The following is a 27,341-nucleotide window of genomic DNA, read 5'->3' on the forward strand; positions in this document are numbered from 1 at the left end:
CAGCGTGGTAATCAAGAAAAAATAAATGCTTTAAAATAGAGGAAGCACTCCCCCCAATGATTAAAAGATGTAACTACACTTGTGTGAAATACAACTTCATTTTTTATTATTGTTATTGATAAATCTATCACTCAACCATCTGGAAAAATTATACATCAAGGAAAAAAGAATACACTATAAGGACTGTACAAGAAAATTAGCATATTTATCAAATACACATTATCTTTAAGAACTCTATACAATTGTACTTTAAAAGAGCACTGATGCTAGTTTTCAGGCAGATGTGGCATATCCCAGAACTGTTTTATTGTTATTGTTTATAATTTTGAATGCATCATTCTGTTATTTCACAGGCTTATACAGTACCAGTGAGCAGCACTGCTTCGTGACTCTACATGCCATGAATTCTGGACTTCTGTATGGGTTAGGACTGTATGCCTACGCTTCAGACTGCCTCCTAACTGTGCTGTGTGGTCGGTCATGTCAGTGGATCAGTGGGGGATGCCGATGCTGAGAAAGAGGCCTGTTTGGGGATATCTGACCTAGACATGCCAGGTTTCCTTCAGGTGGAATGCCACCTGTGAACAAAAACAATTCTTTCCTGTATGATTAGAGATGTTGCAGCTAGTTCTTGGTCTTGATTTATTCAGGCCAGGAAAGAACAAGAAGGGGATAACACCATGGCCGGACTAAAGAACAGCGGAAGCCATTCTGTCAGGTCCTCCATTCAAAGCCGTACAGCTTGCTTTTCATTACACCTGAAGTGAAAATTAGTGAGTAACATCAGAGACTTTTTTGGGGGTGTTGTTTTATACATGTTGAGCCTAAACCAGATTCAGGCTTCTGACAAGCATGACTGGACACTGCTTTGTCATTCCCCTGGTCTGCCTCTGACCAGCAGGGGGCTCCGCGCTTCCTCTGGACATAAAACATGGTATCAAGCAAGAAACAACCTTTACAAGATGCACATCCAACCGAAACCATTTTCACATCTTTTGTGTGTTATTATACATATTATGTGTATGTATATATATATATACACAGACACACACAAACACGTTTTCTTAATACATTAAATCTATACTTTTTCAATTTCCTTTTTCCCCATTAAGAAAACATATTCTCTAAAATTAAGGAATGATGCACCATACACTTTTGAAAAGATGTTTTACTATGCAAACAAACACACGTTCACAGTTCCCCCAGACATCTCCTGAGCCAGAGGCTTGAAGACGCCTCACAATTAATAGACCGTTTCAGCGAACAGCCAAGCCCCTCTGTCATTCACGGTCAACTGCCCACTGCACAAATCAAATCGGCTGGAAACCAAACTGTCTTAGTCTCTGCGGATCTGCTTTTATAGACATATACAGTGAGTCATGAGAATGACAACTCTTCAACTCTTCAACCATACAGCAATCACAACTAGCATCTGAAATATTTACTTTGTGTGTGTTCAAGTAATCACAGAAAAAAATATATTTTTAAATCAATCTGTATTAAACTTTACATGAAGAGCAACTTGTAATTGCTGCTTGTCCCTTTACCCTCTCTGTGGCTCTCTGAATGTGCCAACTGATCAGCAAGACACTGATGACTTCGGAGACACACAGGAGAGAATAATGGAACTAAATATTGCCATTTTGTAATAAACAAGACAAACAACAACACAGATGAATGGGCACATACTTTGTGACAATTAAAATAAAACAGGAAATATCCTTAAAATAAGTAATATGCACCCAATCACTGCATACAATACATATTCAAATAACTTCAGAATGGCACGATAAAAACAGACTTTTGATTCAGGGGTGCAGTTCTATGTGGCATCAGTGTTGTTCAGGTGTAGGAATGACTGAGACATTGCTAGATTCTGCATGGAGAGCAGATGATTGTGCCTCCTCAGAAGGACATGGATGTAGTTTTTACACATTCAGGTTGTATTTGTTACAAGCTTATGCCAGAGATGATCCTTTTTGGCTTAAAACAGTAGCAAGGACACAAACACAGACACAGAAAAAAACTTGCTCTGATGCAGTGGCTGAGGAGGGGAAACTGATTGTAGATTATTTCTTGCAATAAGTACATTGTGATGTAATCCAAAGTGATTGTAAGCTAGGCGACAATATGCTGATTTTTATTCCAAATAAATTACTTTTATTTTAAAAAAAAAGATCACTTAAAAATAAAATCACCTGGATAATCTACTTTGGGCTTAATGCTGCATGACTACACGTTTATTTGAGTTCAAGTCACTGACCCCAGCATGTAGCAGGCATTTTATAGGTGAAATTTGCAGTCATAGGTGTACTTTATAAATGACATATCACCAATTTACTTTAGCTGATAGCCACCTGTGAGTAAAGACAGGTGCAAACTGTGTGATAAGGCGGGATGGCTACAGCAGCTCTTACAGCATCCATGCTAAAGAATAGCTTGTGCAATAAAGAGCAGACATAGAGCAGATGCTAAGGCTACATTTTTTTTTTGCTCCATCAGGGAATGCAGAAGTGTTTGCAAGGACCAAAAAAGGCGAATGCACTTTTTTTTGTTCTCAGAGTCAAACACTGGATGCGCAAGAGCTGTGACCAATATCGCAAAAAAGAACAATCGCCACCAAAAGATGTGCTGTGTATGTTCCGCAGATTTCACTGCACAAAGGAGGTTTTGTGATGCCCCCGTGTTGCACTGCAGGTCAGTGGTGTAAGAACACACTAAAACGTCTAACAGTACGGTTACGTTTCGGTCTGCACTCCCTGCTTTCTGAAGCCCTGACACAGACACACTCCCTCCACTCCGACAGCCAGTGGACAACCCTGCCACACTAAACCTTCCACGTCGACAGTACACTTACACAGTCAAATTAAAACTGAAAATGAGCTCAGACTTAAGTTTAAGCTTTAAGACTGAGTATAGCAAACACTTTTCATTTATCTGAAGTTTTTTTTTTGCAAATTTACATCTGGCATTTTTTGTGGCAGCCCTACTCTCCCCCCCAGAAAAAAAAACGCTTGGTAAAAGATTGTTTAGCAAACCCTTTTGAAGCAAAGGCACATTTTCATTAAGTGTTTAAAAGTAAAAGCAAAGGCAAGCGAAAGTGGGTCTGAAGCAGGGGGAGAGGGGAGCTCCACAGTACACCTGACCCTCTCCCGGTTCCGTCGTGACTCAAGTCCTGCTTGAAAAGTTCCTGTTGTGGGGTAACTGAGAAACCTGACACTGAGAAGAGAAGACTAACATGACAGGCACCCATAATGGGGCTTGGAGGGGTCCTACCTTTTTTTCCAAAACATTTATTTAAGTTAGTCTTAAGTTACAGAGACACCACAGACCTTGCCTTTCCCCCTTCATTAACAGCGAACATCATCAGCCAGTCTGAGAGCGTGCCCAGTCGCACCCAGGCCAGCCTGGATGGACAGGCCCCATGCTGGAGTGGACTCTCTCCTCCTCCAATACAGCTCGCCCCTTCCGTCAGCCAAGGCCAGTCCAGGGCACCAACAGAGCCTGCCAGGCCAATGGAAAGCTAAGAGGGAGCAGGGCGGATTGGCTTGAGCAGGTGTCACTCATCCTGTCAGCCCCGCCCCTTCGCCAGCTCTGCGAATGTTGAGCAGTGACAGGGGCGGGCTGGAGGCTGGCGGGGAAGAGAGGCTCCACATCATACGAAGACTTTGGCCAGGGCGTCGGCACCAGCGCTGGCGATGTAGCACTTGGATGGGTGGAACGCGACATCATGGATGGACTCCTCGAACTTCTTGCGGTGTGCAGTGAACTCCTGGATGCAGGTCTTACTTTCCAGATTCCACAGACGGATGGAGCAGTCATGGCCTGCAGAGAGAGGAAGAAAGATAAAGAGGGAGAACAAAAAGAGAGGAAGTGAAGAGGAGACAAAGCAATGGGACTATTACACCATAAATACTTTCAATTTAAAATTACCTCTTTAAAGAACACATTTGAGGGTACACTGGAGATACATTTGTACCTGATTTATTAAGACTACCTGAGGTTCACAAAATACGAAGACTTAATCAATGATGATTAATAACGATTGTCAGGAAAGAGATTCTAGCTGAGAAAAGTTCTCATTATATGGCCACACTCAGGATCAGGCTCATTTTTTTCACCAAACTCAAAATAAGACACAATTCTCAGTCACAGCACATCTTTGGAACCCCAACAGACTGTGTGACCGCTGCTGCCACATCTACCATAAATCTGCTGCAAGCTCTGATATCCTCAACTGCTCCTGTGGTCACAGCTGTGATGCTATATTGTTCGATACCTTCAAAAAGCTATTTCAACACATGTTAATGAATTGACTGGAAAAGGCTTGTTGAACTACAAGTTGAGCTTTTAGTTGATTGAACAAAACACAGCCATCCCCATGGCCCTGTGCCTGACACGTACGCGCACGTGCAGCTAGTCAGCTTCAGAAAGGCTATAGGAACAAAGAATTCCAGCTGATCTGGTACTTACTGCCAGACATCAGGTACAGTCCATTGGGGTCCACAGCTAAACATGTGACTGCATCCAAATGGGCAACCATGGATTGGATCAGCTTTCCTGTAACAAGAAGAAAAAAGTGACACAGTCATTCAGGACCTAATGAGGATTGCTGTGTTCACTGCAGTTACATTTTTGAGAGCTTGAGGGTATTCACTGTTTTAGAAATGATACAAATGCCTTTTTTTCTGTGGCCCTTAAACCTTGATTACTAATGACAGATGAGTGAAGCTTCATGAAGGAGCCCCAGAACTGGGGGACTTCACACATGGTAATCAATGATGTGTACAAACCTATCAAAAGACCTTGCTCTCCACAACAAAACAATATGACTGGTTCAAAGTAATAAGTAAAAGACAGCACATGATCGCCCTCCTAGTTCTGACATTCATGGAGCCTCACTCTCATTACTACTGATTACTCAGTCTGAGCTTCTGCAGTGAAAACCACTGCAGATTCAAGCGCCCCCTGCTGGTGAGATTCAGGGAGAAGGTAGTTTACCTGTGTTGTTGTCAAAGAACTTTATGGTGCGGTCCTCCTGTGCTGTGATGGTGATGGGGAGCGTGGGGTGACTCAGCACTTTGTTAATCTGGCAGGGAGAGCCTGAGAGACAGAGGAACAGTGCTGTTACTAGAGTGACTTAAACAGGTTACAGTTTTACACATTATCCGTTTATACAGCTGGACATTTAATGAAGCAACTTTGGGTTAAGTACCTTGCCCAAGGGTACAGCAGCAGCGCCCCGGTGGAGGATCGAACCAACAACCTTTTGGTTACAAGCCCTGTTCCTTACCACTATGCTACACTGCCATCCCCTATAAATATGCATTCTGCGGAACACCGACACAACTGTAATTGAAACTCATTTCTGGAATGTCTGATGGACACAATGAGGGGACCTGATGAGGCACAAGGGAGTAAGTCGAAGGTGGTGAAGAGATTCGGCAGAGCCTGCTGTACCTGGCTCTGCAGCAGACTCCAGGTTGAGGACGAGCTGGCGCGTCTCCATGTTGAAGAGGCCCGTCCGGCCGGTGCTGAAGGAGCTGACCATGTAGGCTGGGTCACTGCTCACCAGGTCCACTGAGGAGGGGAGGCCCAGCTCTGGAACAGAAACACAGGCTTCTCCTTACAGACCTTCCCAATGCTCATTTACCACAGCAGAGCTGCGGCTTAGTTACACCCAAACTCAGCACAAATGTTAACTGTGAAGCTTTGGCAGACCAAGCCTTGTCCTTTTCTACACAAACAACTGCTGTTTAAAACATCAATTTATCCTTTTAAAAAAAGTAGCCAAGTGTGCATGGTGGGTTTTCTCAAGACAACTGGTGGCAAACTCCATACATTCTAAATCTAATTCTACCAGCATTGCCCTGGTAAATCTGTAGACAATAGCTACAGCTACAGCTACAGTTAAAAAACTGTAAACTTAGCCTAATCCTTCCAATTCCAAGCCAACAGTGAACAGAAGCAGAAGGAAACAAAAAAGTTCTTGGAAAAGCTCCTGGAAAGTTCTTCAGCATCTTCTAGAAAGAGGGTGTGCAGATGCTGCTTACTTAGTGCTTTATTCAGCACGGCCTCACCTCTGTTCTCATTGAAGATGGCGAGTGCTGGGGAGATGTTGGTGGCGTTCCAGAGCCGCACTGTGCCATCAGCAGAGCAGGAGAGGAGCCTCTGGTGAGCACTGCTGTACACCAGGCCCCAGACAGCATCCAAGTGGCCAGACAGTGCTCCCCGTAGCACGGAGGGCTCTATGACAGGAAAGAGAAAGAGCTCTTACTTTCCCTCTCTTCTCACTTTCATAACTGCAGTTTTTAGGAAATAACTGGCTGTGCTGACAAAATTAGATCTGACAACATATTCATAATTTTACAGTACAACACTAAGCAGATTAAAAAAAAAAACCCATGCACAAATATAACATTCCAAATGTGTTAAAAAAAAAACCCCACATAATTTCCGCATATGCTGCACACTAACAGGATCATATCATATCACGACTTCTGGAGACGAGTCTGTTGTCTGGCCTCACTTCCCCCACAGTGTGGGTAGAACAGGCAGTGCGTACCGTAGGAGTCGTAGGGGTCGATGTTGGGGCTGGGTGTGTTCCAGCTCTGGATGGTTCCGTCGACACCGCCACTGAAGCACTGGTCCCCTGAGGAGCTCATCACCACACACAGCACCGGGCCCCTACAAAGGAGGACTCCATGAGACACCCCCACACTCCTAAGCCAAACACGTGGTCTCTTACCTAATCCATACTACTGTATGTGAATGGCTGAGTTTTCTCACCCAGAGATTACAAATAAGCCTTGGTTAAAGTTTGGTGTTTGCATTTGGATCCGCATTTATCAAATTTAAGTATATATTTGAGATGGTCGCGACAAAATCAGGTTGATTCCATATAGACTGTCCCATTTGCATTTCTGTGTGCAACCTGTATGCTGGAATTCACCCTACAGTTGCAAAGGGTATCTTCTGAGAGACTTTATATTAAGAGGGAGAATAAGGCAAAGAATACTTTGGCAAAAGCTGATGTCTAGCATAGAAATCAGTCAGGTTCTGCCCAACCCTCTGTCAAATGGCCTGTATTGTTGTGCTTACCGGTGGGCCCTGAAAGTGTACACAGGCTCCACGTCTAAAGAGGCGCTCCTGCTAACAGAGAAACAGAGTGTAAGACAGTGTTGACCAGGCGTGTCAGTCAAATACTTTTCACAGGCATGCTCAAATATGTTGCAGCGTACGGCTTCCAGTTTCCTCTTGTTTCAGTTCAGCTTGGTCTGTGGCTCACCTGGCCTCAAAACAAGCCCTATAATACCCCTGTTGCAACGCTGGGACCAGGATAGTGTGAAGTAGAACTTAACTGGAGCTGACTGATCCGATATAGCATTTTTTTGCACTGCATTAACCACAAGACCCTCAGGAGATAGGAAAGCAAGGCGGAGGAGTTTTACTTTTTGGCCGGCGCAGTCTTCTGCAGGTTCCACATCTTGAGCGTGTGGTCCTCGGACGCGGTCACCAGCACCGGTTCCACCGGGTGGAAGGCCAGGCCGCGGATCCCGTCAAAGTGGCTCCGCAACGTGAACTTGGGGTTCCAGGTCTTCCTCAGCGCATCCTTGTTATTGGTGATCTAGGAGTGGGAACGACCAATAACGCTGAATTGCTTACTGAACAAGACATAGGGGTCTGAAGTCTTCATCAACAAAAGCATACTGGTATGCTGTAGATTAGGTCTGAAAACAAGTTGTCTAGGGATAAGCATGTGCTATGCATGGTGCAGCATTGGCGTAAGGAAGCCTTTAGCCTCTAGGCCCATAACCCAATACAGAAATATGAGACTACTGTCACAGCAAAGTTTTTCAGTGCTGTAAGTCACTGCTGTTGAATAATATGACACCACAATTTAGCTGTGACCCATCCGACTGCATGCATCAGTACACATTCAACTAATTCTGAAATAAAAAAACAAATTAGTATGATCTAAGCTTATGGGCATTGCAAACATTAAGCTGGTGAAATTAAGTCTACTAACACAGCCGCAGGCTCTCTGATGCAATTTTGCATGTAAGAAAGGTTGTTGCTTCTCTGCGAATTGCTGCTCGCAAGCCGTTTGTTGGCCTGGTGCATTCCAGGCTTTGATTAATTAGTAATAAATAATTAATCAGTCTTCCAACTGCTGTGCAACAGGTTTTGTTCACAATAACCACCATTTTCAGTGTTTTTTCCCTTATGCCTTTTGTTGAGCAGGAGGGAACAATTATAAAATTTAAAGAATTGTCTGTTTACTCAGCATGCATTTCACAGGTCATGACCTCAACAGACAGACTGCAGAGGACAGTGCTGTGTTTGGGATCTGTGCCTCTCAGCACTACATCATCAGGAACATGAGGCTGTGCTGAGTAATTAAGGCATGATTTTAATCAACTGCACAATATCCCATCGATGTCTCCATGGGAAAAATATGCTCACTAATCAGTTTATCCTCTTATACTATTCCATTACTGAAATACGTTTTGTTGCACTTTATTAATACATCGGTCAATCAGATGTGAAATTAACTTAAAATGCATACTTCTGCAGGACAGGTATGTATGAGTGAGTAGCACTTCCATGGGTATGCTGTGTAGGAAAGACTCCAGAGAGACACTCCCACTGACCAGCCCCCTCAGGACTCACGTCATAGGCCAGGTTATCCGCCTCGTTGGCCACGGTCAGCCCCGCCAGCTCCCCCAGGCCAAGCTCACTCTCCATGGCCTCGTCCGCACCCATGATGAAGGACTTCCCTGATGAGGGCGGGAAGGTCAGCGCCTCCACTGCAAAACACCGCAGCCAGACGTCAGTCAGATGCCCCTACACCCCGCCACCGGGGACACTGTGTAACAGGCCATCCCCCCTCACCCAAGACAGCATTACGTTACATTACATTGTCATTTAGCAGACACTCTTATCCAGGGCGACTTACATGGGTTTCAGTTTTTTTTTTTACATGTTTCTACATCTATACAAATTCTACAATTGCTGAGACAACTGTGGGATGTCCAAGGGTATAGCAGCAGTGCCCCAGCAGGAACTTGAACCAGCAACCTTTCAGTTATGAGCCATGGTCCTTACCACTATGCTACACTGCCGCCGCAGCAGATGAGGAAAGAGACACACATCCAGCATTTGCAAGGCTGACACAACGACCTAGGGTATGAGGCACCTGGAGCTCATAACATGGTGCTGTTGGGGAACAGGGGTAATGTTGCTGGAGTGTAAGGTGCTGTTAGGGGTGGGGGTGAGGGGTACCTTCATCAGGGCGGCCCGCCTCATGCTCGTTAACCCTGGCCATGCTGGGCCGCGCGGGGGGTGTGATGGACGGCTGCACAGGAGGCAGGTCCTCAGTGTCCCTCAGGTTGGCCAGCATGTCCTGCAGCTTGGACCGGTTGGGCCCTAAAGATGTAGGTGGGAGGAATAACGAAAAAAGAACACTGAAATACAGAACTGAGAGGAGAGGGCTGCCTTTCAATCGCAACAAATGGTAGCACTGAAAAAAAATGGCATTGGAAAAACAGAGGCCAGGAACCCAAAAAAAAAAAGAAAAGAAAAAAGTATGAGACCATGAGATAAAGAGAAGCCCTGGGCTGAAAGAGGAGGAGTTACGCCCTTGGAGTTTGGCACAGAACCCAAGAGCAAGCGACAGAAGGAAACCATGATAAGGGGATGAGCGTGAGGGCAGAGCTGATCCAGGACCTGTGAGGAGGGTGTCCCGCGCTGGGATAGCAGGCTGGGCAGCGCGGCAGGGCGTCTGAGGGGGAGCAGACAGGCCCCCAGCGTCCCCCACTCAGAGAAACCACACGTCTCACACAGTGAGAGAATTAACTAAAATAAAGTTTTAAGGTGTCGACACTGAGCATGTGCAACTTGAATGAAAACACAGGAAAAATCCAAAGAAAAAAAAAAATGATGACCCCACAATCGTAACACCTGAGGGGTGTTAACAACACACAGGGACAGACTTCAGATATGGCCATGAGGCATGGTGGGAATGTAGGTTATGTATTACACACATTGTGGGTGAGCTGGAGCACTGGAGAACAAGAGAGTGAGAATGAGAGACATTCCCAGTCAGTTTTAAAGACTAAAATACTGACAAGACACAATCAGAAATGAGTGGGTTTCTATCTGACTACAGCAACAGGAATGTCTTGAACAAATCACAAGCTGCTGGAGTAAATGTGTAATCCTTTGTAGGGTATGTTTATATGCAGCAGAGTCCAACAGAACTGAACTGACATGGTGCAATTGTGCTGTATACATCTTTAAAATTGTATAGACGAGATGTTGTTGGATTTGCCTGATGGAAACATTTCCAGTGTGATCAAACACAGTTCAGCTGAGTAAGCAGAGATTTGTACAGACAGGGTGTGACTGTCTGAAGGCAGTGTACTGACTAAATCTAAATTAAGATAGATGGGTATAGATGAGTGTGCATGTGGATGAATGATGCCAGTGTCTGAACGTGAATCCCCAGAGAGACTCATTCATAAAGGAACAAAAACAGACGCAAATAAAATCCTCAACATTTAGGCAGAGCAGAAATGGAGCTGGGAGAGGACACTGCCAGGTGTAGCGGCAGGTGGCTGATGGGTACACAACCCTGGCAGTGACACCAGAGCATAGAGGAGAAAGCAGAGAAAAGGAAGCATTGCACATAGGCCTACATAGAGAAAGGGAAAACACATCAGCACAGACAGCCAAGGAGAGAGGAGGGGAATGAAGAAACAGCCATGTGTGATGGAGGAACACGGAAACATATACACACGCGCACGCACACACATGCTAACAGGCGCACACACACGCGCACACACACACACACACACACACACACACACACACACACACACACACACACACACACGTGCTAACACACACAGAGCTGTGGAGCCAGAGCTATCAGAAGGAAGGGCAGAAGAGGAAATGGTGAGAGAAGGCTTGCTTGTGCTCGATCATCCTTTTTTTTTTTTGATGCGTTTAGCTCGTCTGAGGAAAGGGAGGCGGTGCCGCCCACGTGGACTTACTCTTCACCCCCTTTTTGCCCTTGCGCTCCTTTCTGTACTGCTCCTTGAGTTTGGTTATCAAGCCCTGGTCCACATCCCAGGCCTCAGACATGGGACACTGATCTTCCTTCTCTAAACAGGGGAGACAAACCAACAAGCTGGTTCAGGCTGCGTGCTTCTGCATGGCTGAGCCGGAGAGTTCTCTCTTCACCACAATATGAAGAGACCATCATTTAAAAAAAAAAAAAAAAAAAAACTGAAAAACATCCCCCGTCTTCTTCTCAAAGCCTGCATGTGCCCGAATACAGGGGCATGCAGTGGCTGTCACGCCACGCAAGAATCGCTGTGGCAACAGTGTCAGTGCGTCAGAGGTATTACTTGTCAGGAGCATGTCTTTTTTTTCTAGAGCCCACACACCACCATTAAAGCTGGAGGCCAGGTTAAGTCATGAGGACAACATCACTATGTATAACCGTGAAGAAAATTGTTCAATTCTCTTCAGACACAAACGGAAGGATGGAACAAAAGGTCTCAGTGCAGAGAGCCGCACCGAGCGCCACATGGAACACAGGCACACAACACAAAACCAAACAAAGGGAGGAGGGGGGGGGGGGAATGAACCTGAACTTCATTTCACAAAAATAATCCACTGAGTCACATACTAATTTCAACCGGGCCGTAAACTGCATTCTGAAAAGGAAAGCATTCAGTGGAAAGTGAGCCGTTTTCATTAGACCATAAAAAGAACATTACAAGAAAAACCGATGAGACAGGAACCATCATGTTGTGGTTTCCAAGTCAAAAAAATTCTATTTCTCACAGCACCTGCAGTACGATAGAACTGTGATAAACCTGACCCTCGATGTGAAGCCACAACAATTGTATAGTTTGACATCTAATGCTTTCTTGCAACTTTTGTGCCTTAGGAGACCATATAGGGTAAGAATAATTCATGATAGTACAATGTTACGGTACATTATGGCTAACAGATTTTAAGTTCATGAATAAAGTTCCCTTCACCAAGTTTGATAGTGTGGGCAGTGTGTGCCATTATATTACAGTGTGTGTTAACACATTCTGATTAGTTCCACAGATGTTTGAACATGAGGTTTTAGGACTGGTAGACTGGAAAATCACTTCTTGAAGGCAATAGGGCAGTGACCAAATAAAGGATTTAAACCCTTTTAACAATCACTGCAACCTTAATAACAAAACAAGTATTGAAACTCCTAATCTGCTACGCAACTTGACTTCTGTTCTGTATAGCCATATTTCTGAATGTTACTGTTTCTCAAAAGAAAACTGCTAATCTGACAGTACTCTACAAGGCACCCTTGAATTAGTGATATTAATGCATTAAGTATTGTAATATGCTGACGGTTCTTTGTCCTTCTGTTCTCTTACCTAAAAGATGATGTTATTGATGTCGAATGTCAGAAAAGGTGAAAATTAATCCACACACCAGATAACATAATGCAAAAAATTTAACACTAATACTAATGGTATAACATTTATGCATACTGATATTAACACATCTACGACTACTAACAACAATAATAATAATAGAATCAATAGACATATAAATATAAGCACATAGATGTTCCAGTGACTCTCAGAGACAGCAATAGAGCAGGAGTAGGACTGCATTAAAAGCCACTTAGCTTGTTGGTCATTCTTCACTGAGTACAGATATCACTGCTGAGTCAGAGCAGAGCAGATGTGCCTCTGATGACAGCCTTATTGGCTAAACCTCATGCAATTCAGCCCCTGATGGCTAATCAGGTTAATAACACGCTTAATGGACTGTCTCAGAGAAAAAAAAAATCTAATCTGTGGCACAAAGCCTTCCTTTTAACCAGAAGCTTTTGAAGTTTGTCCTTTCCACTGGCTACTTTCTCGGAAGCTGCCTATCAATTTTCCTCATTGATTTTCCAATATTCATTTAAAAGAGTAAAATAATTTACTCAAAATTCATATCAAAGCAACACAGACCTGTCCGAATCTGTTTACTTCTGTAGATTAAAATCAATACAACCAATAAGCGTACCTAGAGCTAAGCACTAAATATTTTGGACTTTGCCTTTGAACCAGACAAATTAATTCATCTTGCTGCACGGCATCAGTACCACTTTGAGCGTGAGAGGCTGTCCTTTTTTTAAAAGAGGAGGATAAACAAAATGAGCTTGTTGCTAGGCGATGGTGCTGGGGACTTGATGCATGTATATAGAGCAGTCCATTCCAGGCTATTGTACTGAGGCTGGTCTGTTACAGAGGTGGAGGCATCACCGACAAATGAAGAGTAGCATGGCTTCACAATATTTAAAAGTGATCTGCTCATTTGGTTCTTTTACTGGGTGCTAAAGACAGTTACTCTCCGCACTGTGAAGATTCTGGCATGCAGTCTGAAGCACCACAGCAAAAAGCCTCAGTTCCCACTAGCCTTATATTACACTAAATCTCTGAATTTATAGTAAAGTCTTCAATCCAATGGCTTTCCTCTGAAAGTTTGCTGAGAGCCAGAATAAAAAAATGATTGAAATAAGTGATTAGAAAATTAAAATGTAACTGTATGTGAGTGTGTCAACAGCTTGTATTTTTATATATCAAACACTCCTCTCCTATTTAAGCACGGAACACAATGATCACACAATTAGCAGGTATGTTCTTCAACAAGTGTGATGCTCCGACATACTAAAAGAGCTTTCCAAGGGTGATGCATTTGACCTCAGCGTATTTGGCCCCACTGTCTCCTCCCTGTCTCACCCAGGTCAGTGCCATCCCCAGAGCCCCTGGAATCCGGAGAGCTGTCCATCTCCTCGGGCATGGCCAGAAAGTCGAAGCCCTTCAGGGCTTCCTCCGTGTCGGGGTCATCGCTGATGTCAGAGGAGGAGGGCGATGGCGAGGACGACACCTTCTTCCTCTTAATCTGCAGGAAAGACAGGGGTTCGGTCACCAAAGGCCTTGAGTCTCTGTGTATCAGTGGTGCAAGCGGCTGCATGTTTAAGCCTTGACGTGCATTTGACATGAATCCCGCGTGAACAGTGAGTGCACTCAACATCAGCGACGAAGAGCCACACTTCAGCGCAGCACAGAGTGGACTGTGGGTAGCAAACAGGGCATGCCCACTGCGCAGATGCAGCCGGTGCACGTCTACATGCAGCGTTTTGCACTGATGCTGGACAGGTGCTGCGCAGATGCTGTCTGCATTCACTGATCTTTTTTTTGGTCTGTGGATGAGCTGATAAAGTAGGCTCACTGAACAGGATGAACCATCTGGATTATTTAAAGGTAAATATGGATCTTCACAGCATCTGCTTTGCACTCAGCCAAATAACATGTAAAGTAATCTTTATATATAGCCAGGAAGGTCAAATGAAAAATCTTCTCTCTCACATTCCCCACCTGAAGAAACAATAAAGGTGGGGGAGAGTGCAGTCAGCTGTAGGGAGATGAGTAGACATTCCAGTTTAAGACAATCATACCGGGAATATGGCCAGTATGCTGGGGAATACTCCAGTGCTCTTTGAGAAATACTACAGAGGCTTTAATGCCCAAAATGGGTCAGGACCTCTGTTTCACATCATCCAAAAGAGGGACCCTTTAAAGTGCAGTGCCTCCATCACTGCCAATACACAGTTCAGAGGAAGCGGGCCCCCTACTGGTTCACCAACACCCCTACCAGTAGCAGCCTAAGAATCTCAGGAGGGCTAGCACACAGCGGGTATAACTCGGCACCATTCTATCGCATGTGTAGGGGTCAGCCATTGGTGGCTGATTAGGGCACAGAAGGTCATACTCTGTAAATATGAGCCTGTTGCAGTATGATGGCAGCAGGCTTTATGTTCCAGACCGTAAGTTCACCCATGAGTTTTTAAGTTCACGCTGGATATTTCAGCAAGGGCTTTTTTTCTCCTGGGAAGGTCCCCCGTTGAGAGCGTTTACATATGCGAATAAATCTGAACTGAACTGAGGTTTGAGATATGTGGATCACACGCAGCTCAACAGAAAAATTGGACTGCAGAAAGCTCTAGCTCCCAGCTCAGGTGATCTGAGAACACATGGCTCACACCAGCACCACATCGCCTCCCTCCTCACCGTTACGGAGTCGATAATCGTCTTGTCCTTCCCTTCGCTGTCATCGTCCTCGTCTTCGTCGCTGAACTCGGCCGCAGCGCTTTCGATGAATTTGAAGGCCTCAAGCACGGAGGTGGAATCTGTCAGGTCAGGTTTCCTAATCGCACACAGAGAGGGAGAGAGACCTCGATCCATCAAACTGCACTCGGCTGCAAGCCCTGACCGGTGCCTCTTTGCTCCTCCCCAGTTTTACAGACAGATTGACGGTGACGGTCGTTCGGCGTGAACATGAACCTCATCCAAATTTACACACTGGAAGGGCTATTCACAGGGCAGCACAACCTTTGTTACACTCAGGCTCCTGTGCTTCTACCCAGCAGAATGTGCCTTATCCAGCACTCTGTGAGGAGCAGGAAGTATGTGAAAGAGAGGAGTACTGAGTCTGCCCCTAGGAGCCAGAACAGAACATTAAATCTCAGCAGGGAACGATAAATCTGCCGTTCTACGTCTGCAAAACTAGCAATTAAACCTCTCTCAAGACACCAGCAACAGACTATTAAACTATTACAAACCATTAGCATATTTGACAACAGACAGTACATTAAACGAGATCTCTTAACAGGACTGCATAAAGCCCTTTACACAGGATGCGAGTCTAAAGTGACGGGAAAGGAGAAATCTAATCAAACTGTTTTTTTTGTGTGGAGAATGTCTAAGCATTTCTGAAGTGCACAAGTCATTGGTTTTGGCACCATAAAACTGACCAAACACGTTTTGTTTGATATAGCCTGCTTCACAAATACAATTGTCAGAGGGCTTAACACGTACAGACACAGTACATTTCCCTTTTTTTCCCATCCGAGATGGTGAGAAAGTACATTCTCTGCTCTGTGCATTGTGGGTATGGGGTAGTGCTACTCACCCGATAATGACGCTGCCTGTCATCATTGGCTCAGCGCCGTTCACCATGGGCTCCGCGTTTTTGTGGGCAGGTCTCTCGCCTGTGTCTCCAGCCAATCCCAGCAGAGCCTTCACCCGTTGGGACTTGACATCCAGGATGGTGTCCGTGTAGCCCACCTCCTGCAGGTACCTGGGCAGAGGTGTGACAGTTCATCAGGAAGGGAGGGTGGGGGTCACATCTCTCTCTGCTTTGAAGGGTAAATATGGTTCTGGGAGACTCAGGCCTCAGGCAGGTGTCACTGAATAAGGTGTTGAACCCGCATTGCTTCACTGCTTAGGGCCTGCAGTGTAGTGCTAAAGTGCTTTAAATGTGTCACCCAACTTTAAAAAATCACGGCTGATTTTCACCATAATGTTAAAAATAATTGATCACACTGAAGGAGTGGTTAAGGAACAAGGCAAATAATCTTGAGGCTGACATAAGAGTTCCTGTTGCATGCTATCCTGTTGAACAAAGCACTCATCCTGAATTGCTTCAGTAAAAACATACTGGATAACATTACGTATTTAAGAGTGTAAACTATTCAAATAGATCTAAATACTATATTATTAATGTAATTATATCTTTTTTTATAATACCCAAACCCAGTCAAACTGAACCCTTCACCTCAGCTTTAAACATCACTCATACCACTCATGAAAAAAATACATAAATAATAATAATAATAATAAATCACAATTTTGTTAAGTTATCCTGTAAAATGATCGACTTCACCATTACCGCATGTCAACATTTCACAAATGAAGAAAGAGAATTACTGTACACCGGTGGGCTGCTTGGTAACATGTACCTGCTACACAGTCTAAAATTGGTGTGAACAGAATCAGGAGGAGCTGCAAGCTGAATGTCTCGTTAAATCTCATATGGAGATGAGCAGAGACAGGACAAAGACAGACGTGTTTGACAAGGCTGTCAGGTGCTGCTGGGTTCAGATGTGCGTGGAGAGGATGCTGAATTTACGCTGATAGATTCCACATCTGTGAGAGGACAGTTATGGCTAATTGTGGGCCAGTCCACAGCCAGGAAGAGTAGCATCTCTTTCACACTGCAGTGAGAATGTCTGTCCAGGAAGAAAAATCAATTCTCGCATGCTGACAGCGGGAATCCAGTCCTCTGGGCTGCCCTGTCTCGGGTGACACAGACTGAAGCTCCATAATCGTGCATCAAGATTGGGTGTGACAGAGATGAATATAAATGCCACTAAGAGAAAAATCAAAAGCCCATTTCAAGAGAAAATAGCATTTATGTCTGACAACCTGAAGTCTACTGAAGCACGTACATTCAGGTTGTTAAATGCGTCTCCTCGAGGCATGCCATATAATTAAGCTAGATGTCAAAATGGTCAGTTAGCCATTAACTACAAATGTGTCGCCTTTTCTTAAATGCACAGTATTGAGAACTTAATTGCGGCTTTATCTACTGAGCTCAATACACCAAAGCAACACATCCAAACACCAAAAAACACCTCTCTTCCAAGAAAGATCTGGAGTCAAATACAAAGAAATCTATGGGGGATGACCTCCCTGAACAGCACTCTAAGCTAAAAGTAGCCACTCTGAGAACCTTCCCTTCAAATACTGTCATTAGAGGAAGTGAATCACCTGAGAGAGGGGGGAAGATGGATGGAGAGAGATAAAGGCTGCAGGTCATATCTGGAGCAGAGAGAAGGAAAGAGGCAGAGGAGTAGAGTGGGAAGTTATGCACTCTCTCTGTCAGTCTCGGTATCACCTTGCATACTGAGGGCACAGAGAGGTCCGTGGCGGCCTTGGGCAGTACTGCCAGAGACCATTAGAAAAAGAGTCTGTCAGCTGTGCTTCCATGTCGAGGGTGGTGCAGTAACAGGAGGCTCTGGTGCTTTTCCAATCACTATCTGTCAGTATTCTTTCCCCATTACGAATATTCATTAATGAGGCAGCAAATCAGAACACTCTCAGCAGAAACCGAATACACTGATTTTTTTTTTTTATGATAACACAGAAGTAAATATCAGGTGTGCATAACAGGCAATATAGAACACTGTTCCATGGCAGCCAGCTGCCTGAATGGGGTACAGGGTTCATATCACTGGTCACCCCACCACAACAGATTTACCACCAACCCCACCATCTTCCCTAATTCATGTAAAGATACCCCCTTGCTGTCCCCCCAGCACTTGAAATCAACCAGTACTGAAGCAGTATAAGTCAGTGGTGAAGCAATATAAGTCCAGACCAGAAAGCGCTGCATTGGACCTGGACCATACTGTGCTGCTAATGAGAGAAAGTGACGTCTCATTCACCACCATGTCCTCAGAGACCGTGGACTATTTACCCTTCGCCTGCTGCATTAGGTAAAGGAACCTGTCCTTTAGTCCTTTATCTGCAGGGCCTGTGTGACATACAGACAAAAAGGAACCGGACAGTACAAAGACTAAATGAGGTGGAAAAAACCTGTTCTTATTGGGACTGATAAAGCAGATGCTGCCGTCCTGAAACATGGGAAATCTTTCATTTGATTCGAATAGCACGGAGTGTGCAGTGCTTTCATTATGGCACGCAATAGGAGCTGCCATGAGGCCTGCTGGGAAATCCCTTTCCCCGTCTTTCAGAATGCACAAGGGAAGAACATTCTGTCAGCACATTACTAGGAAAAGTCCCTGTGTGTTCCTGCCCACAGAAACAATCTCATCTCTGCCCAGGAGTGACGTGGCTCCCGCCACACGGCCCAGCAGTCACATTACACCCCTGCTGCCAGCCGGCACTCAGCACAACACTGCAAAATCAAAGAAATGAATGTACAGCAACATATTCAGATGATTTCTGATTTAGGGAGGGAAAAACAGCCTAACAGACATGAAGGCAGAAGACTAATTAAACATTCCTGCAAACATTTACACTCACAAGTGCCTCATCCTTTTCTGGTTTTATGCATATAGACAATACTACGCCATATGCATTCTAAGACATTTAGAGGCGAAGCGTTTACCTAATTAAAGTTCCGCTGTTGCCCTCAGGAGGCCGCTCTTTCCCATCTTTCTTGCTTCTGTTAGGCTGCCTCTGTGAGCTGCTGGCCTGAATCCTCAACAACTAGGTCTGGCACAAATCTGGCATCGTTCCGCAGAACAGCTGACCCACGCATGTTATGATCGCTCATTAGATTCTTTCCCTCACAAACAGCAGCATTTGCATCAGAGTGGAACAGATGCCGTGGGACCGCAGTGTGAGCACGTAGCCGTGTTTTTCTGGCTGTTTTCAGAGGCTGCACTCAGAATGATCAGTACAGGGCATTCCTGCTTTGGATGTGTAGATACAGTGGGCTATTTCCACCCTATACTAGCTGGCTTAGCGGAACATACACACTCTGACCCTGACAGAAGTGGACACTGCTCCTAGAAGTAAAGCATCGCGAGGGAGGCCCGTGGAGACCAGCGGGATCCAAGCTCTACTCACTGTCTCAGGAGCTGCCGGCCCTGTTTCCATGACAGCTGGCTGTTCTGTGGGCCTTGGGCCTCCTTCTCGTTCTCGTTCGCCTCATCTGAAAGGAAAGCAGAGGAGAATCACACAGGGGCATCGCACAGGGGCTCACCTGCAGAATCCTCATAAAGCCCACAGTGGGGGGGGTGGGGGGGGCCACAGGCACACCACTGCAGGCTAATTCTGCACAGTATAATGATGGCCATAATGTGAGCAACACAAAGACAATAAATGAACCACAGGTCACTGCTGAATACTGATACAGACGAGAAAAGAATGTCAGAAATGGGCTTGTGCTGTCAGCTTGGGGCATTTCATTACACTGAGAATCTGGACAGCCGCGCTTCATAGTTTTCAAATAAGCTCAGCCCTGAAGACATCCATTTATTGCACCCACAGGAAGACATCTGACCACGGCACACAAACGCCAGAGCACATGAACCATATTGTGAAAAAGGTAACTGAAGTATTTTGGGATTCATTATTATTTCCAGCAATCACATCTAGATTCAGGTAAGGCAACTGGGCCACACAAGAGCAGAACTGCATACAGAGAAACTGATGAACTGATGAATAAAATATATAAGTGGCTATACTGTGAGCAGCTCATAACTTGCATCTTCTTCCCCTTTAATCCCCCCTGTGCTGCAAATCAATATTTAATGGCAACAGAAATGTCTGACGCATTGAAACACAAATGGATTTACATGCAAATCAGGCTCCTTGACATTCTCGATGGTGCTGACAAAGTACAGACTCAGACAGCCAGTACTTCCCACTGCCCATATGGTAACCATCCCCAAGTCCCCTCTCTAGCACTGCCTTCCCATGAGGTTTTGCTCATCCGCACAATAACCCAAATGGGAGTTGCCTATTCACAGAGGGCTGCTGAGAAGGTCAGTGCTCTGCTGATGTGCTACAGACGGAGGGTACAGGGCTGCCACAGGGATGCTGGGAAGGGGCAAGGGTCAGCGGAGGACTGACTCAGAGCTGATTCAGAGCATGAGTACAAAGGGTATGCAAGCACACAGGCGCACACACGCAAGCACATATATGCACATACACACACACACATATGCGCACGCTACAAGATCAAGGAGTATGAAACAGCCAGACGACAGGGAATATTCATATAAAGGTGAATTATGCAGCCCTGGCTTTCCCCCAGTATAAACCACAAAGGCGGCTGTCAGTGGCAGGGAGCTGTTGAATATGGAGATTTTTCATATGCTCCCTAACAAAGGAGACGCAAAGGCTATGGGGCTGTGTGAAGAGTGCAGCGTGCAGATGTTGGGATCGAGAGCAATGCTGCGAATGAGCGGAGATGTGCTGCTGAAAGACCTTGCGCAGGGGACACGACACGCTCAAATACGCTGGCGCTTCTCACAACACACTCACACCGCCCATCTGCACACACACTGGCAGGAGCTGGCGCTTGGTGACACACTCCATTGCCTCGGACACCAACTGAGCCTTTTCATGGTGTGTGATGACTGAAACGCAGCCTCACTGAGGCACTGAGGTGCTAGGTAGGGCGCAGGACCACCTACACCCAACGGTCCTCCAGAAAACCCTGTCAACAGCTGGGAGCGAGGCTGCTCCGGGGTTTGCAATGTTGTGACAACGTTCGGGAGAAAGAGCCGGAGAGAGCTGGTCCTACCAACCCTCCTCCCACTCGAGCAGACCCGCAGAGCGGTTTCCACTCGCTCGGAAAGCAGGGCAATTAGACCCCTGTGGGCAGAATAGAGGCTGTCCATGTGAGGGGCTGTCACGCAGGCCCTATAGCGCGTTGCCGCGCGAGGAACTTACGGCCTGCTTGTTCTGAGGCACAAGAGACTCATTCATACAAATGTGCCTTTGATAATTTACACTTGGGGTGTGGAATCTCGGTGAACTTACCAGAGTCATAGCTCGGAGGCTTCATGTCTCCCTGATTCAGTTCCGTTCCGTATTTTAATTTGTGGTACTTTGCCCTGGAAAAGACAGAAAGAAGGATTTAATGGTGAGCTCCCCATACCAATTCTATGGCTTATTTGCACAACCATGACCTCCCAGCTGCGTACATTTTCAACCATTAATGATGAGCAAGGAAAACGGGAAAGAGAAAGACAGATTATCCAGTGACGTGCCCACTATTCGGCTGTGGACTGTGCACTAAGATGCTTTATGTGAAGGAAAAAAAAAAGTCATGTTCAGATGCAAATACTGACATTCACAGATATAACCCTAACATGTAAACATATTACCCCAAATTCATCTTCTTCAATATTCTAATAATTAAGGCAAGCTAAAGACATTATATTCCCAATCAGGACTTCCTGTTACAAGACTGGTTAAACTGGTTTAACTGGTGACTATTCCATGCTCTGCATTTAAAGATCTGAAGATTTATTCATTTAAAGATCTCACTGACATATAGAAAACAATCTTAAAAGACATGACTAGTTTCTAGGCAACCAAAGGCCTCTGATGATATCCTGAAAATATACTGTTTTATGACTTTATTTTCATTATTGGCACAGGAGTGTAAACAAAATTAAAAGATTTTAATAAGCCTTATTTTTTCTTGCAAAGACACCCATCCAAAAGCAGTCTGCTTTTGACAGGGTCTTATGGAAATAGGAGAAGTACATTTATTTCCACCATCATCATATAAGAAATGCTCTTAGACCAATTTCCATGATCTCCAACTGTTCAAAAGGAAAGGATTAATTTTGAATTTCTGAGCCATTCCCTGGTGCTGAATTCAAAGTGCCATCAAACCCCTTTCGCAACAGGACTTCAAACGCCGCATCCTTAACTTCTGAGTGTTTCCTAACCTCTCAACTGTCCTGTGCGCTAGAGCACAGCAGCACACACCGAGCTATCCTGAATTAACTTATGGCTTCATTTTGATAGTAGGCTGCCAGGTCGAATTTTACTTCCTGCAGTTTGATGTCCAGAGGGACAACAGACTAGCCCTGCACTTTTGTCACATACCAAATGACATTCTTAAAGAAAACTTTCCATAATCGCAAAGAACACTTGAGCTCAATAAAAGTAAAATAAAATTTAGTTACAAGTAAACAGATAAAAGCACAGAAGTTGTATGATTTTTGTGCCTATGTATATCTTAAATACTTCACCTAGGCCTCTTACGTTATTCAGTACTAAGTTTGTGAAGATGATGTAATACTAAATTACAATTCCCAGTGAGTTCAAAGGGTGACAAGCTGCAGTAGCTTATGGTCTCTAAAACAACTTGCAATGTCCAAACAGCACTGTGATATGACTGGCACTGATATGACTGAGTGTGAGCTAAACTTTCTGCTGCATTCAGCAGCATGCTATCATTTGTGAGTTGAATTTGCATGATTGGTTGGTTGATGAGGTCATTCCGGTTGCAAGCTTTCACAATATGAACAATATGAACAATATGAACATGTTTAACATATTGTCAGGGGTGATGAAAAATTCATCTCTCCATCAGTCACTTTGTGTCCCTGGCTTCAGAAGGCTTCAAGCTTCAGACACTAACTGAGGGTGAATCTCTGAAAACCAGATGTGCTTGTTGACATCAATGCTGAAAAAAATGGCTTGTGCGATCTGGGCTCCTTAACCCAGCAGCCATCTCTTTATCCCTCTGCAATATCCTTTCAGGAAAACAAAAACAACCTCAAGTAGAAAAGTGCTGGAGTTTTAGCTTCAAGGAGCATTTCTGCAACGCCCAAGAAACGCCACCAAACGGTTAACTCTGCCACAGGAGGGCAGGCCGAGGCCTTCTCACAGCCCATTTGCGATGTGCACGTTACATTGCTCCCTGCGCTTAATGCTGTTCTACTCAAGGCAGCCTCTGTCCCACAGATCAATGCTCCTGTCACCACGGCAGCCCACAGGCACGGCTAAAGACAGGAAGCTGGGGATATTTCAAGGGCTCCGGCGCCGGGTGAGCAAAACACAGGGGCCAGCATTAGAATAATGATTAGGCCTTTCATCCAGCCAGCCCCCCTCCCCAATCTTCCTCTCCCTCTCCCTCTCTTTCCCTCACATTCCAACTCCTCCTCCCTCTCATTCTCACCCTCCTTGGCAGAGAGGGTGACTGTGCACTGTGGGATGAGCAGGACAGAATCACTTCCTGACTCTTGATGGTGCGGTTCAGATGTTCTGAAACTGTCTCCCCTCTCGTTTCTTGGCTACGGGAGGATTTGCCTCTGCGTGCTGCTGTTCCATAATAAACACAATCCATGAAACTTTTCTGGTTGGGGCCAGTGCAAATGCTTCGTGAGCCTCGTGAAGCGGCCCGATGCTTCTGAACTGCGTAGCAAAAACAACAAGCACTGACAATTTCAGCCGAGAAAATGAATTTCCTACTGCTCTAATCCTAGTAATACCAATCCAATTTAGAAACAAGTGCCAGTAGATTAGTGCTTTGGTACACATAAACACAAACATTTCTGCTAACTCTCAGCACTTAGCTGTGCAGTGGTGGAAAGTTCAGCTGCATGAAAGAGATATCATCACCGTACCACTGCACCTGCCAAAGAGTTACACGTCTGGAGAGGGCCAGGTGACATCTCCACTCCTCTCCAAAAAAAAAAAAAAAAAACAGTCATGCTAAGAGTCGGGGAGACACCGGTCGTTACAGTTACCATGGAGACCAGCACCGCAGCCATGGAAGCGTGCCGATGAGTGGGCGATATATAAATAATTCTGTAGCTTCACCAGAAATAGAATGGTGACCTTGTCATTTTCGCATGCATTGAATTGCCCTGCAGTTGGGAGACTCTATATGAACCAAGGACAGATTTTTTTCCCCTTTCCTCTCTGTGAAGGGGAAACTGTGCAATGTCATCAGTATCACTTTACAAGACAAGGTAGATAGGACAGCGAGGGTACTTTCAGATTCTTTTAAAGGCAGAGAAGACCCAGTGTTGCCCAGGAGAAAAAAAATGGTTTTACTGTAGTTACAAAGCCTGGATCAAGAGGTTTTGTGTTTTTCACTTTACAGAAACCCTTGCTGATATCCTTGTATATTTATCTCTGAGGCATTCAATTCAAAGTCAGTCATTAGTCATCACTGGAGCACTGAAATGAAGGCTCCTTATAGGTCAATTATGTGCTGTATATGAAAAATGTTTTTCACTGCACAATAAGAGTGACTAAGCCTTCTGCAATTGGAATGTCTTGATTTAATGATGTACTTTTCATGAATCACTGAGTTACACAACAGTACACTACCTATGCAAAATAGGTCAAAAATCTGCAAAATGGGACAAAAGAAATAGTTCTGGATAGCTGATGAAAGTGTGCTCATTGTGCTTACTGAAAAGAAGCTGTCAGAATAAAACATATATGGCATGCATAATAGAGTCGACAACTGAGAAAGAATGCCACAATACTAGGTTTGCAGTGTGGTGTAGTGGTAAGGAGCAGGGCTTGTAACTGACAGGTTGCCAGTTCAATTCCCCGCTGGGGCACTGCTGCTGTACCTTCAGCCAAGGTACTTAACCTACAATTGCCAAAGTAAATATTCAGCTGAATGAATGGATAATATGAAAAAAAAACTAACCTGTGTAAGTCACTCTGGATAAGAACATCTGTTAAATGACAATAATGTAATGTGATGAAACCCCTTGGCTACTTCCTGTCACATGACCCTGTCAGTCTGATGTGTACTGAAGATGTGGCCCATACCTCTCCTGCTTCAGCGCATACTCCAGCATCTTGATCCTCCTCACCAGGTCCTTCTTCAGGTTCTCCTGGCCCCTGCGCTCGCCCTGCAGGAAGGCGATCTGTGCCTGCAGAAACACACAGTTAATAGCGTTAGCACCAACTGACCCACTGCCCACTGTCTACTGCCCACCCAGATCCCAGCCCCCTTGGCTGCACTCACTCGCAGCCAATAAATAGCAACTTTGCCCATTCCAGAGAAGAAAGCACTCACTCACTATGCTGAGAGAGAGCTTTAAGCAAGGCAGAGGGTGATTATGGGTCGGCCATGGATTTGTTTCACTTCCGATTTTCAAATGAGGCCATTCAGTGGCCATTCATCTGGAAGATGAAGGCCAACCATTTTTCCTAGCTGAAGGAATCTTCAATTAAATTTGACCCCCATTCAAAAATCAGTATCACCATTCAGCAAAACACCATGGTTTTTAAACAACATTTTAACTTTATGTATGTTATGTAACATGTATCACCTTGAGGAGTAGCACATAAAACCCCTTTGAAAGATGGCACAACATTTCTACCCTCCAAACCTTCAAATCTCCAATCCTCTCCTGGAAAATCAGCGGCATTAATGGATCACTGAATCACATGACTGCACTGAGGTGTGCAATGACAGAGCTGAAAATCAGCGCTTTCTGCATGGAGCTGTCACCTGTTCCTTTTTATCATCCGGTGCTTCAGAGAGACAGAGGAACAGAAGTCAGGGTGGCCACCCACACTGCCGTAACCTCCACCTTCAGCTCTCCTTAAGTAACAACCCTGGCACCAGGGGGAGACACTGCCCTCTACACTGTATATATACCCACACATAACAGGAAGGACTACAGATCCACTCTGGGCGTGAATCTTCCAGTAGACAATCAAATCCCCTTTGATTTAACTCTAGGGAAGGTCAGCAAACGATTTAGCAAGGATTTTCATTGATTGCCATAAGTCAGCTGAATTACTGTAGCAGCTGAAGCAGCGGGAGGCTGTCAGAACAATGCTGTCACCGCTGGAGGGACATGAAAAGACTTCTGATGCCTTCAATAAACAAACATACCTCTTCTGCTATGTGCGGTAGTTTATTTTATATTTTCACCTCACAGCCTGAAAAAAAGCGAACAATTTCCATAAAAGCAGAAGCTAAGTGGGGAGAAACCCCCCCCCCCCCCTCTCACCCTTAGACTCACCCTGCAGTAACGCTACAGCACATGGTATGGGGGTAACAGTATGGACAAGCATGAAACAGTATGTGACCATCTAAAAAGCAAACCATAAGCATAAATAGCTAGTCTTACAGAGGTGGCCGAGTTGTGCTCTTCTACCCACGCTCAGAGAAGACATAAGAAGGCGTGACTCACCACTGAGGCCACAAAACAGCGAACCAAAGCCCCCCTACCCAGTAAAAACTTGCTGAGAATGTCAAGCTAAGCTCCTCACAAGAGGTGCAGTCACAAAGAACAACCATTCAGTGAGCTATCTAATTTGCAGGACAGCCAAAACATTCCCTGAAAAAAAAAAAAAAAAAAAAAAGCTAGAGTACAAAGTATCCCCAAGGACACTGGCAGCTCCTATCTTACAAAAAAAAAGAAAAAGAAAACAAAGAAAGACCAGTATCTTTCAATCAAGTTTTTTTTTCTTTAGGTTGTTTCAATTTGATGCAGGTATGATTTATATAGAAAAATATCATGTTGACATTTACCACAGAATTGATTTATAAAGCTGATTATCAACTGAAATTGCTCATTTTAAGAAGCTCAAATGGCTATTCTAAGGACACAAGCGCAGCACTCCAAACCGAGAATCAGACCAGTGACCCCCCTGCCCCACCCCTTCACATCCCACTGCTGCGGAATTATTCTGGAAGTCAGTAAAAACGGGATCCTTCGCATTGCATTTCGACCCCTGTGTCTTTTTTAGAAAACTGGCAGCTGCCTGTGATGCGTGCCTGCCGAGTTACATCACCCAATCCCACACACCCGCGCAGCTGTCGGGCGGTCGAACAGCGAGCGGAGTGCGACCCTGTCCGAAAGAAGAAAAAAAAAAAAAAAAAAAACACAACAACAGACACGACGGTCGTTTGAACCAACTGTGGGAGACTGCCACTTCCCTACGTGACTTCCGCAA

At 45.0% G+C, this 27,341-nt stretch overlaps 1 protein-coding gene across 4 annotated transcripts in view; it reads right to left on the reverse strand.

Annotated features, from left to right (window-relative positions):
• Positions 1–289: 289 nt before the first annotated feature.
• LOC118789830 (striatin-like) overlaps positions 290–27,341 on the reverse strand; it is a 54,479-nt gene continuing 27,427 nt past the window's right edge. Inside the window, exons 2-18 of one of the 4 annotated variants that reach the window (XM_036546496.1) lie at positions 25,197–25,300; positions 21,423–21,496; positions 19,500–19,584; positions 16,033–16,200; positions 15,132–15,267; positions 13,800–13,962; positions 11,058–11,168; positions 9,286–9,429; positions 8,674–8,810; positions 7,452–7,627; positions 7,102–7,149; positions 6,566–6,687; positions 6,081–6,248; positions 5,461–5,601; positions 5,002–5,103; positions 4,474–4,560; positions 290–3,825 (exon numbers count right to left, since the gene is read on the reverse strand). In XM_036546496.1, coding sequence (XP_036402389.1) covers positions 3,656–3,825; positions 4,474–4,560; positions 5,002–5,103; positions 5,461–5,601; positions 6,081–6,248; positions 6,566–6,687; positions 7,102–7,149; positions 7,452–7,627; positions 8,674–8,810; positions 9,286–9,429; positions 11,058–11,168; positions 13,800–13,962; positions 15,132–15,267; positions 16,033–16,200; positions 19,500–19,584; positions 21,423–21,496; positions 25,197–25,300 — 2,136 coding nt within the window. In that variant the 3' untranslated portion in view covers positions 290–3,655. Of the gene's footprint in view, positions 3,826–4,473; positions 4,561–5,001; positions 5,104–5,460; positions 5,602–6,080; positions 6,249–6,565; positions 6,688–7,101; positions 7,153–7,451; positions 7,628–8,673; positions 8,811–9,285; positions 9,430–11,057; positions 11,169–13,799; positions 13,963–15,131; positions 15,268–16,032; positions 16,201–19,499; positions 19,585–21,422; positions 21,497–25,196; positions 25,301–27,341 lie in introns of all 4 variants that reach the window. The other 3 variants (XM_036546495.1, XM_036546498.1, XM_036546497.1) reach the window with 3 other exon arrangements.

The sequence above is a fragment of the Megalops cyprinoides genome, chromosome 15 (assembly GCF_013368585.1).
Source record: "Megalops cyprinoides isolate fMegCyp1 chromosome 15, fMegCyp1.pri, whole genome shotgun sequence".
In the NCBI taxonomy this organism is placed as follows: domain Eukaryota; kingdom Metazoa; phylum Chordata; class Actinopteri; order Elopiformes; family Megalopidae; genus Megalops; species Megalops cyprinoides.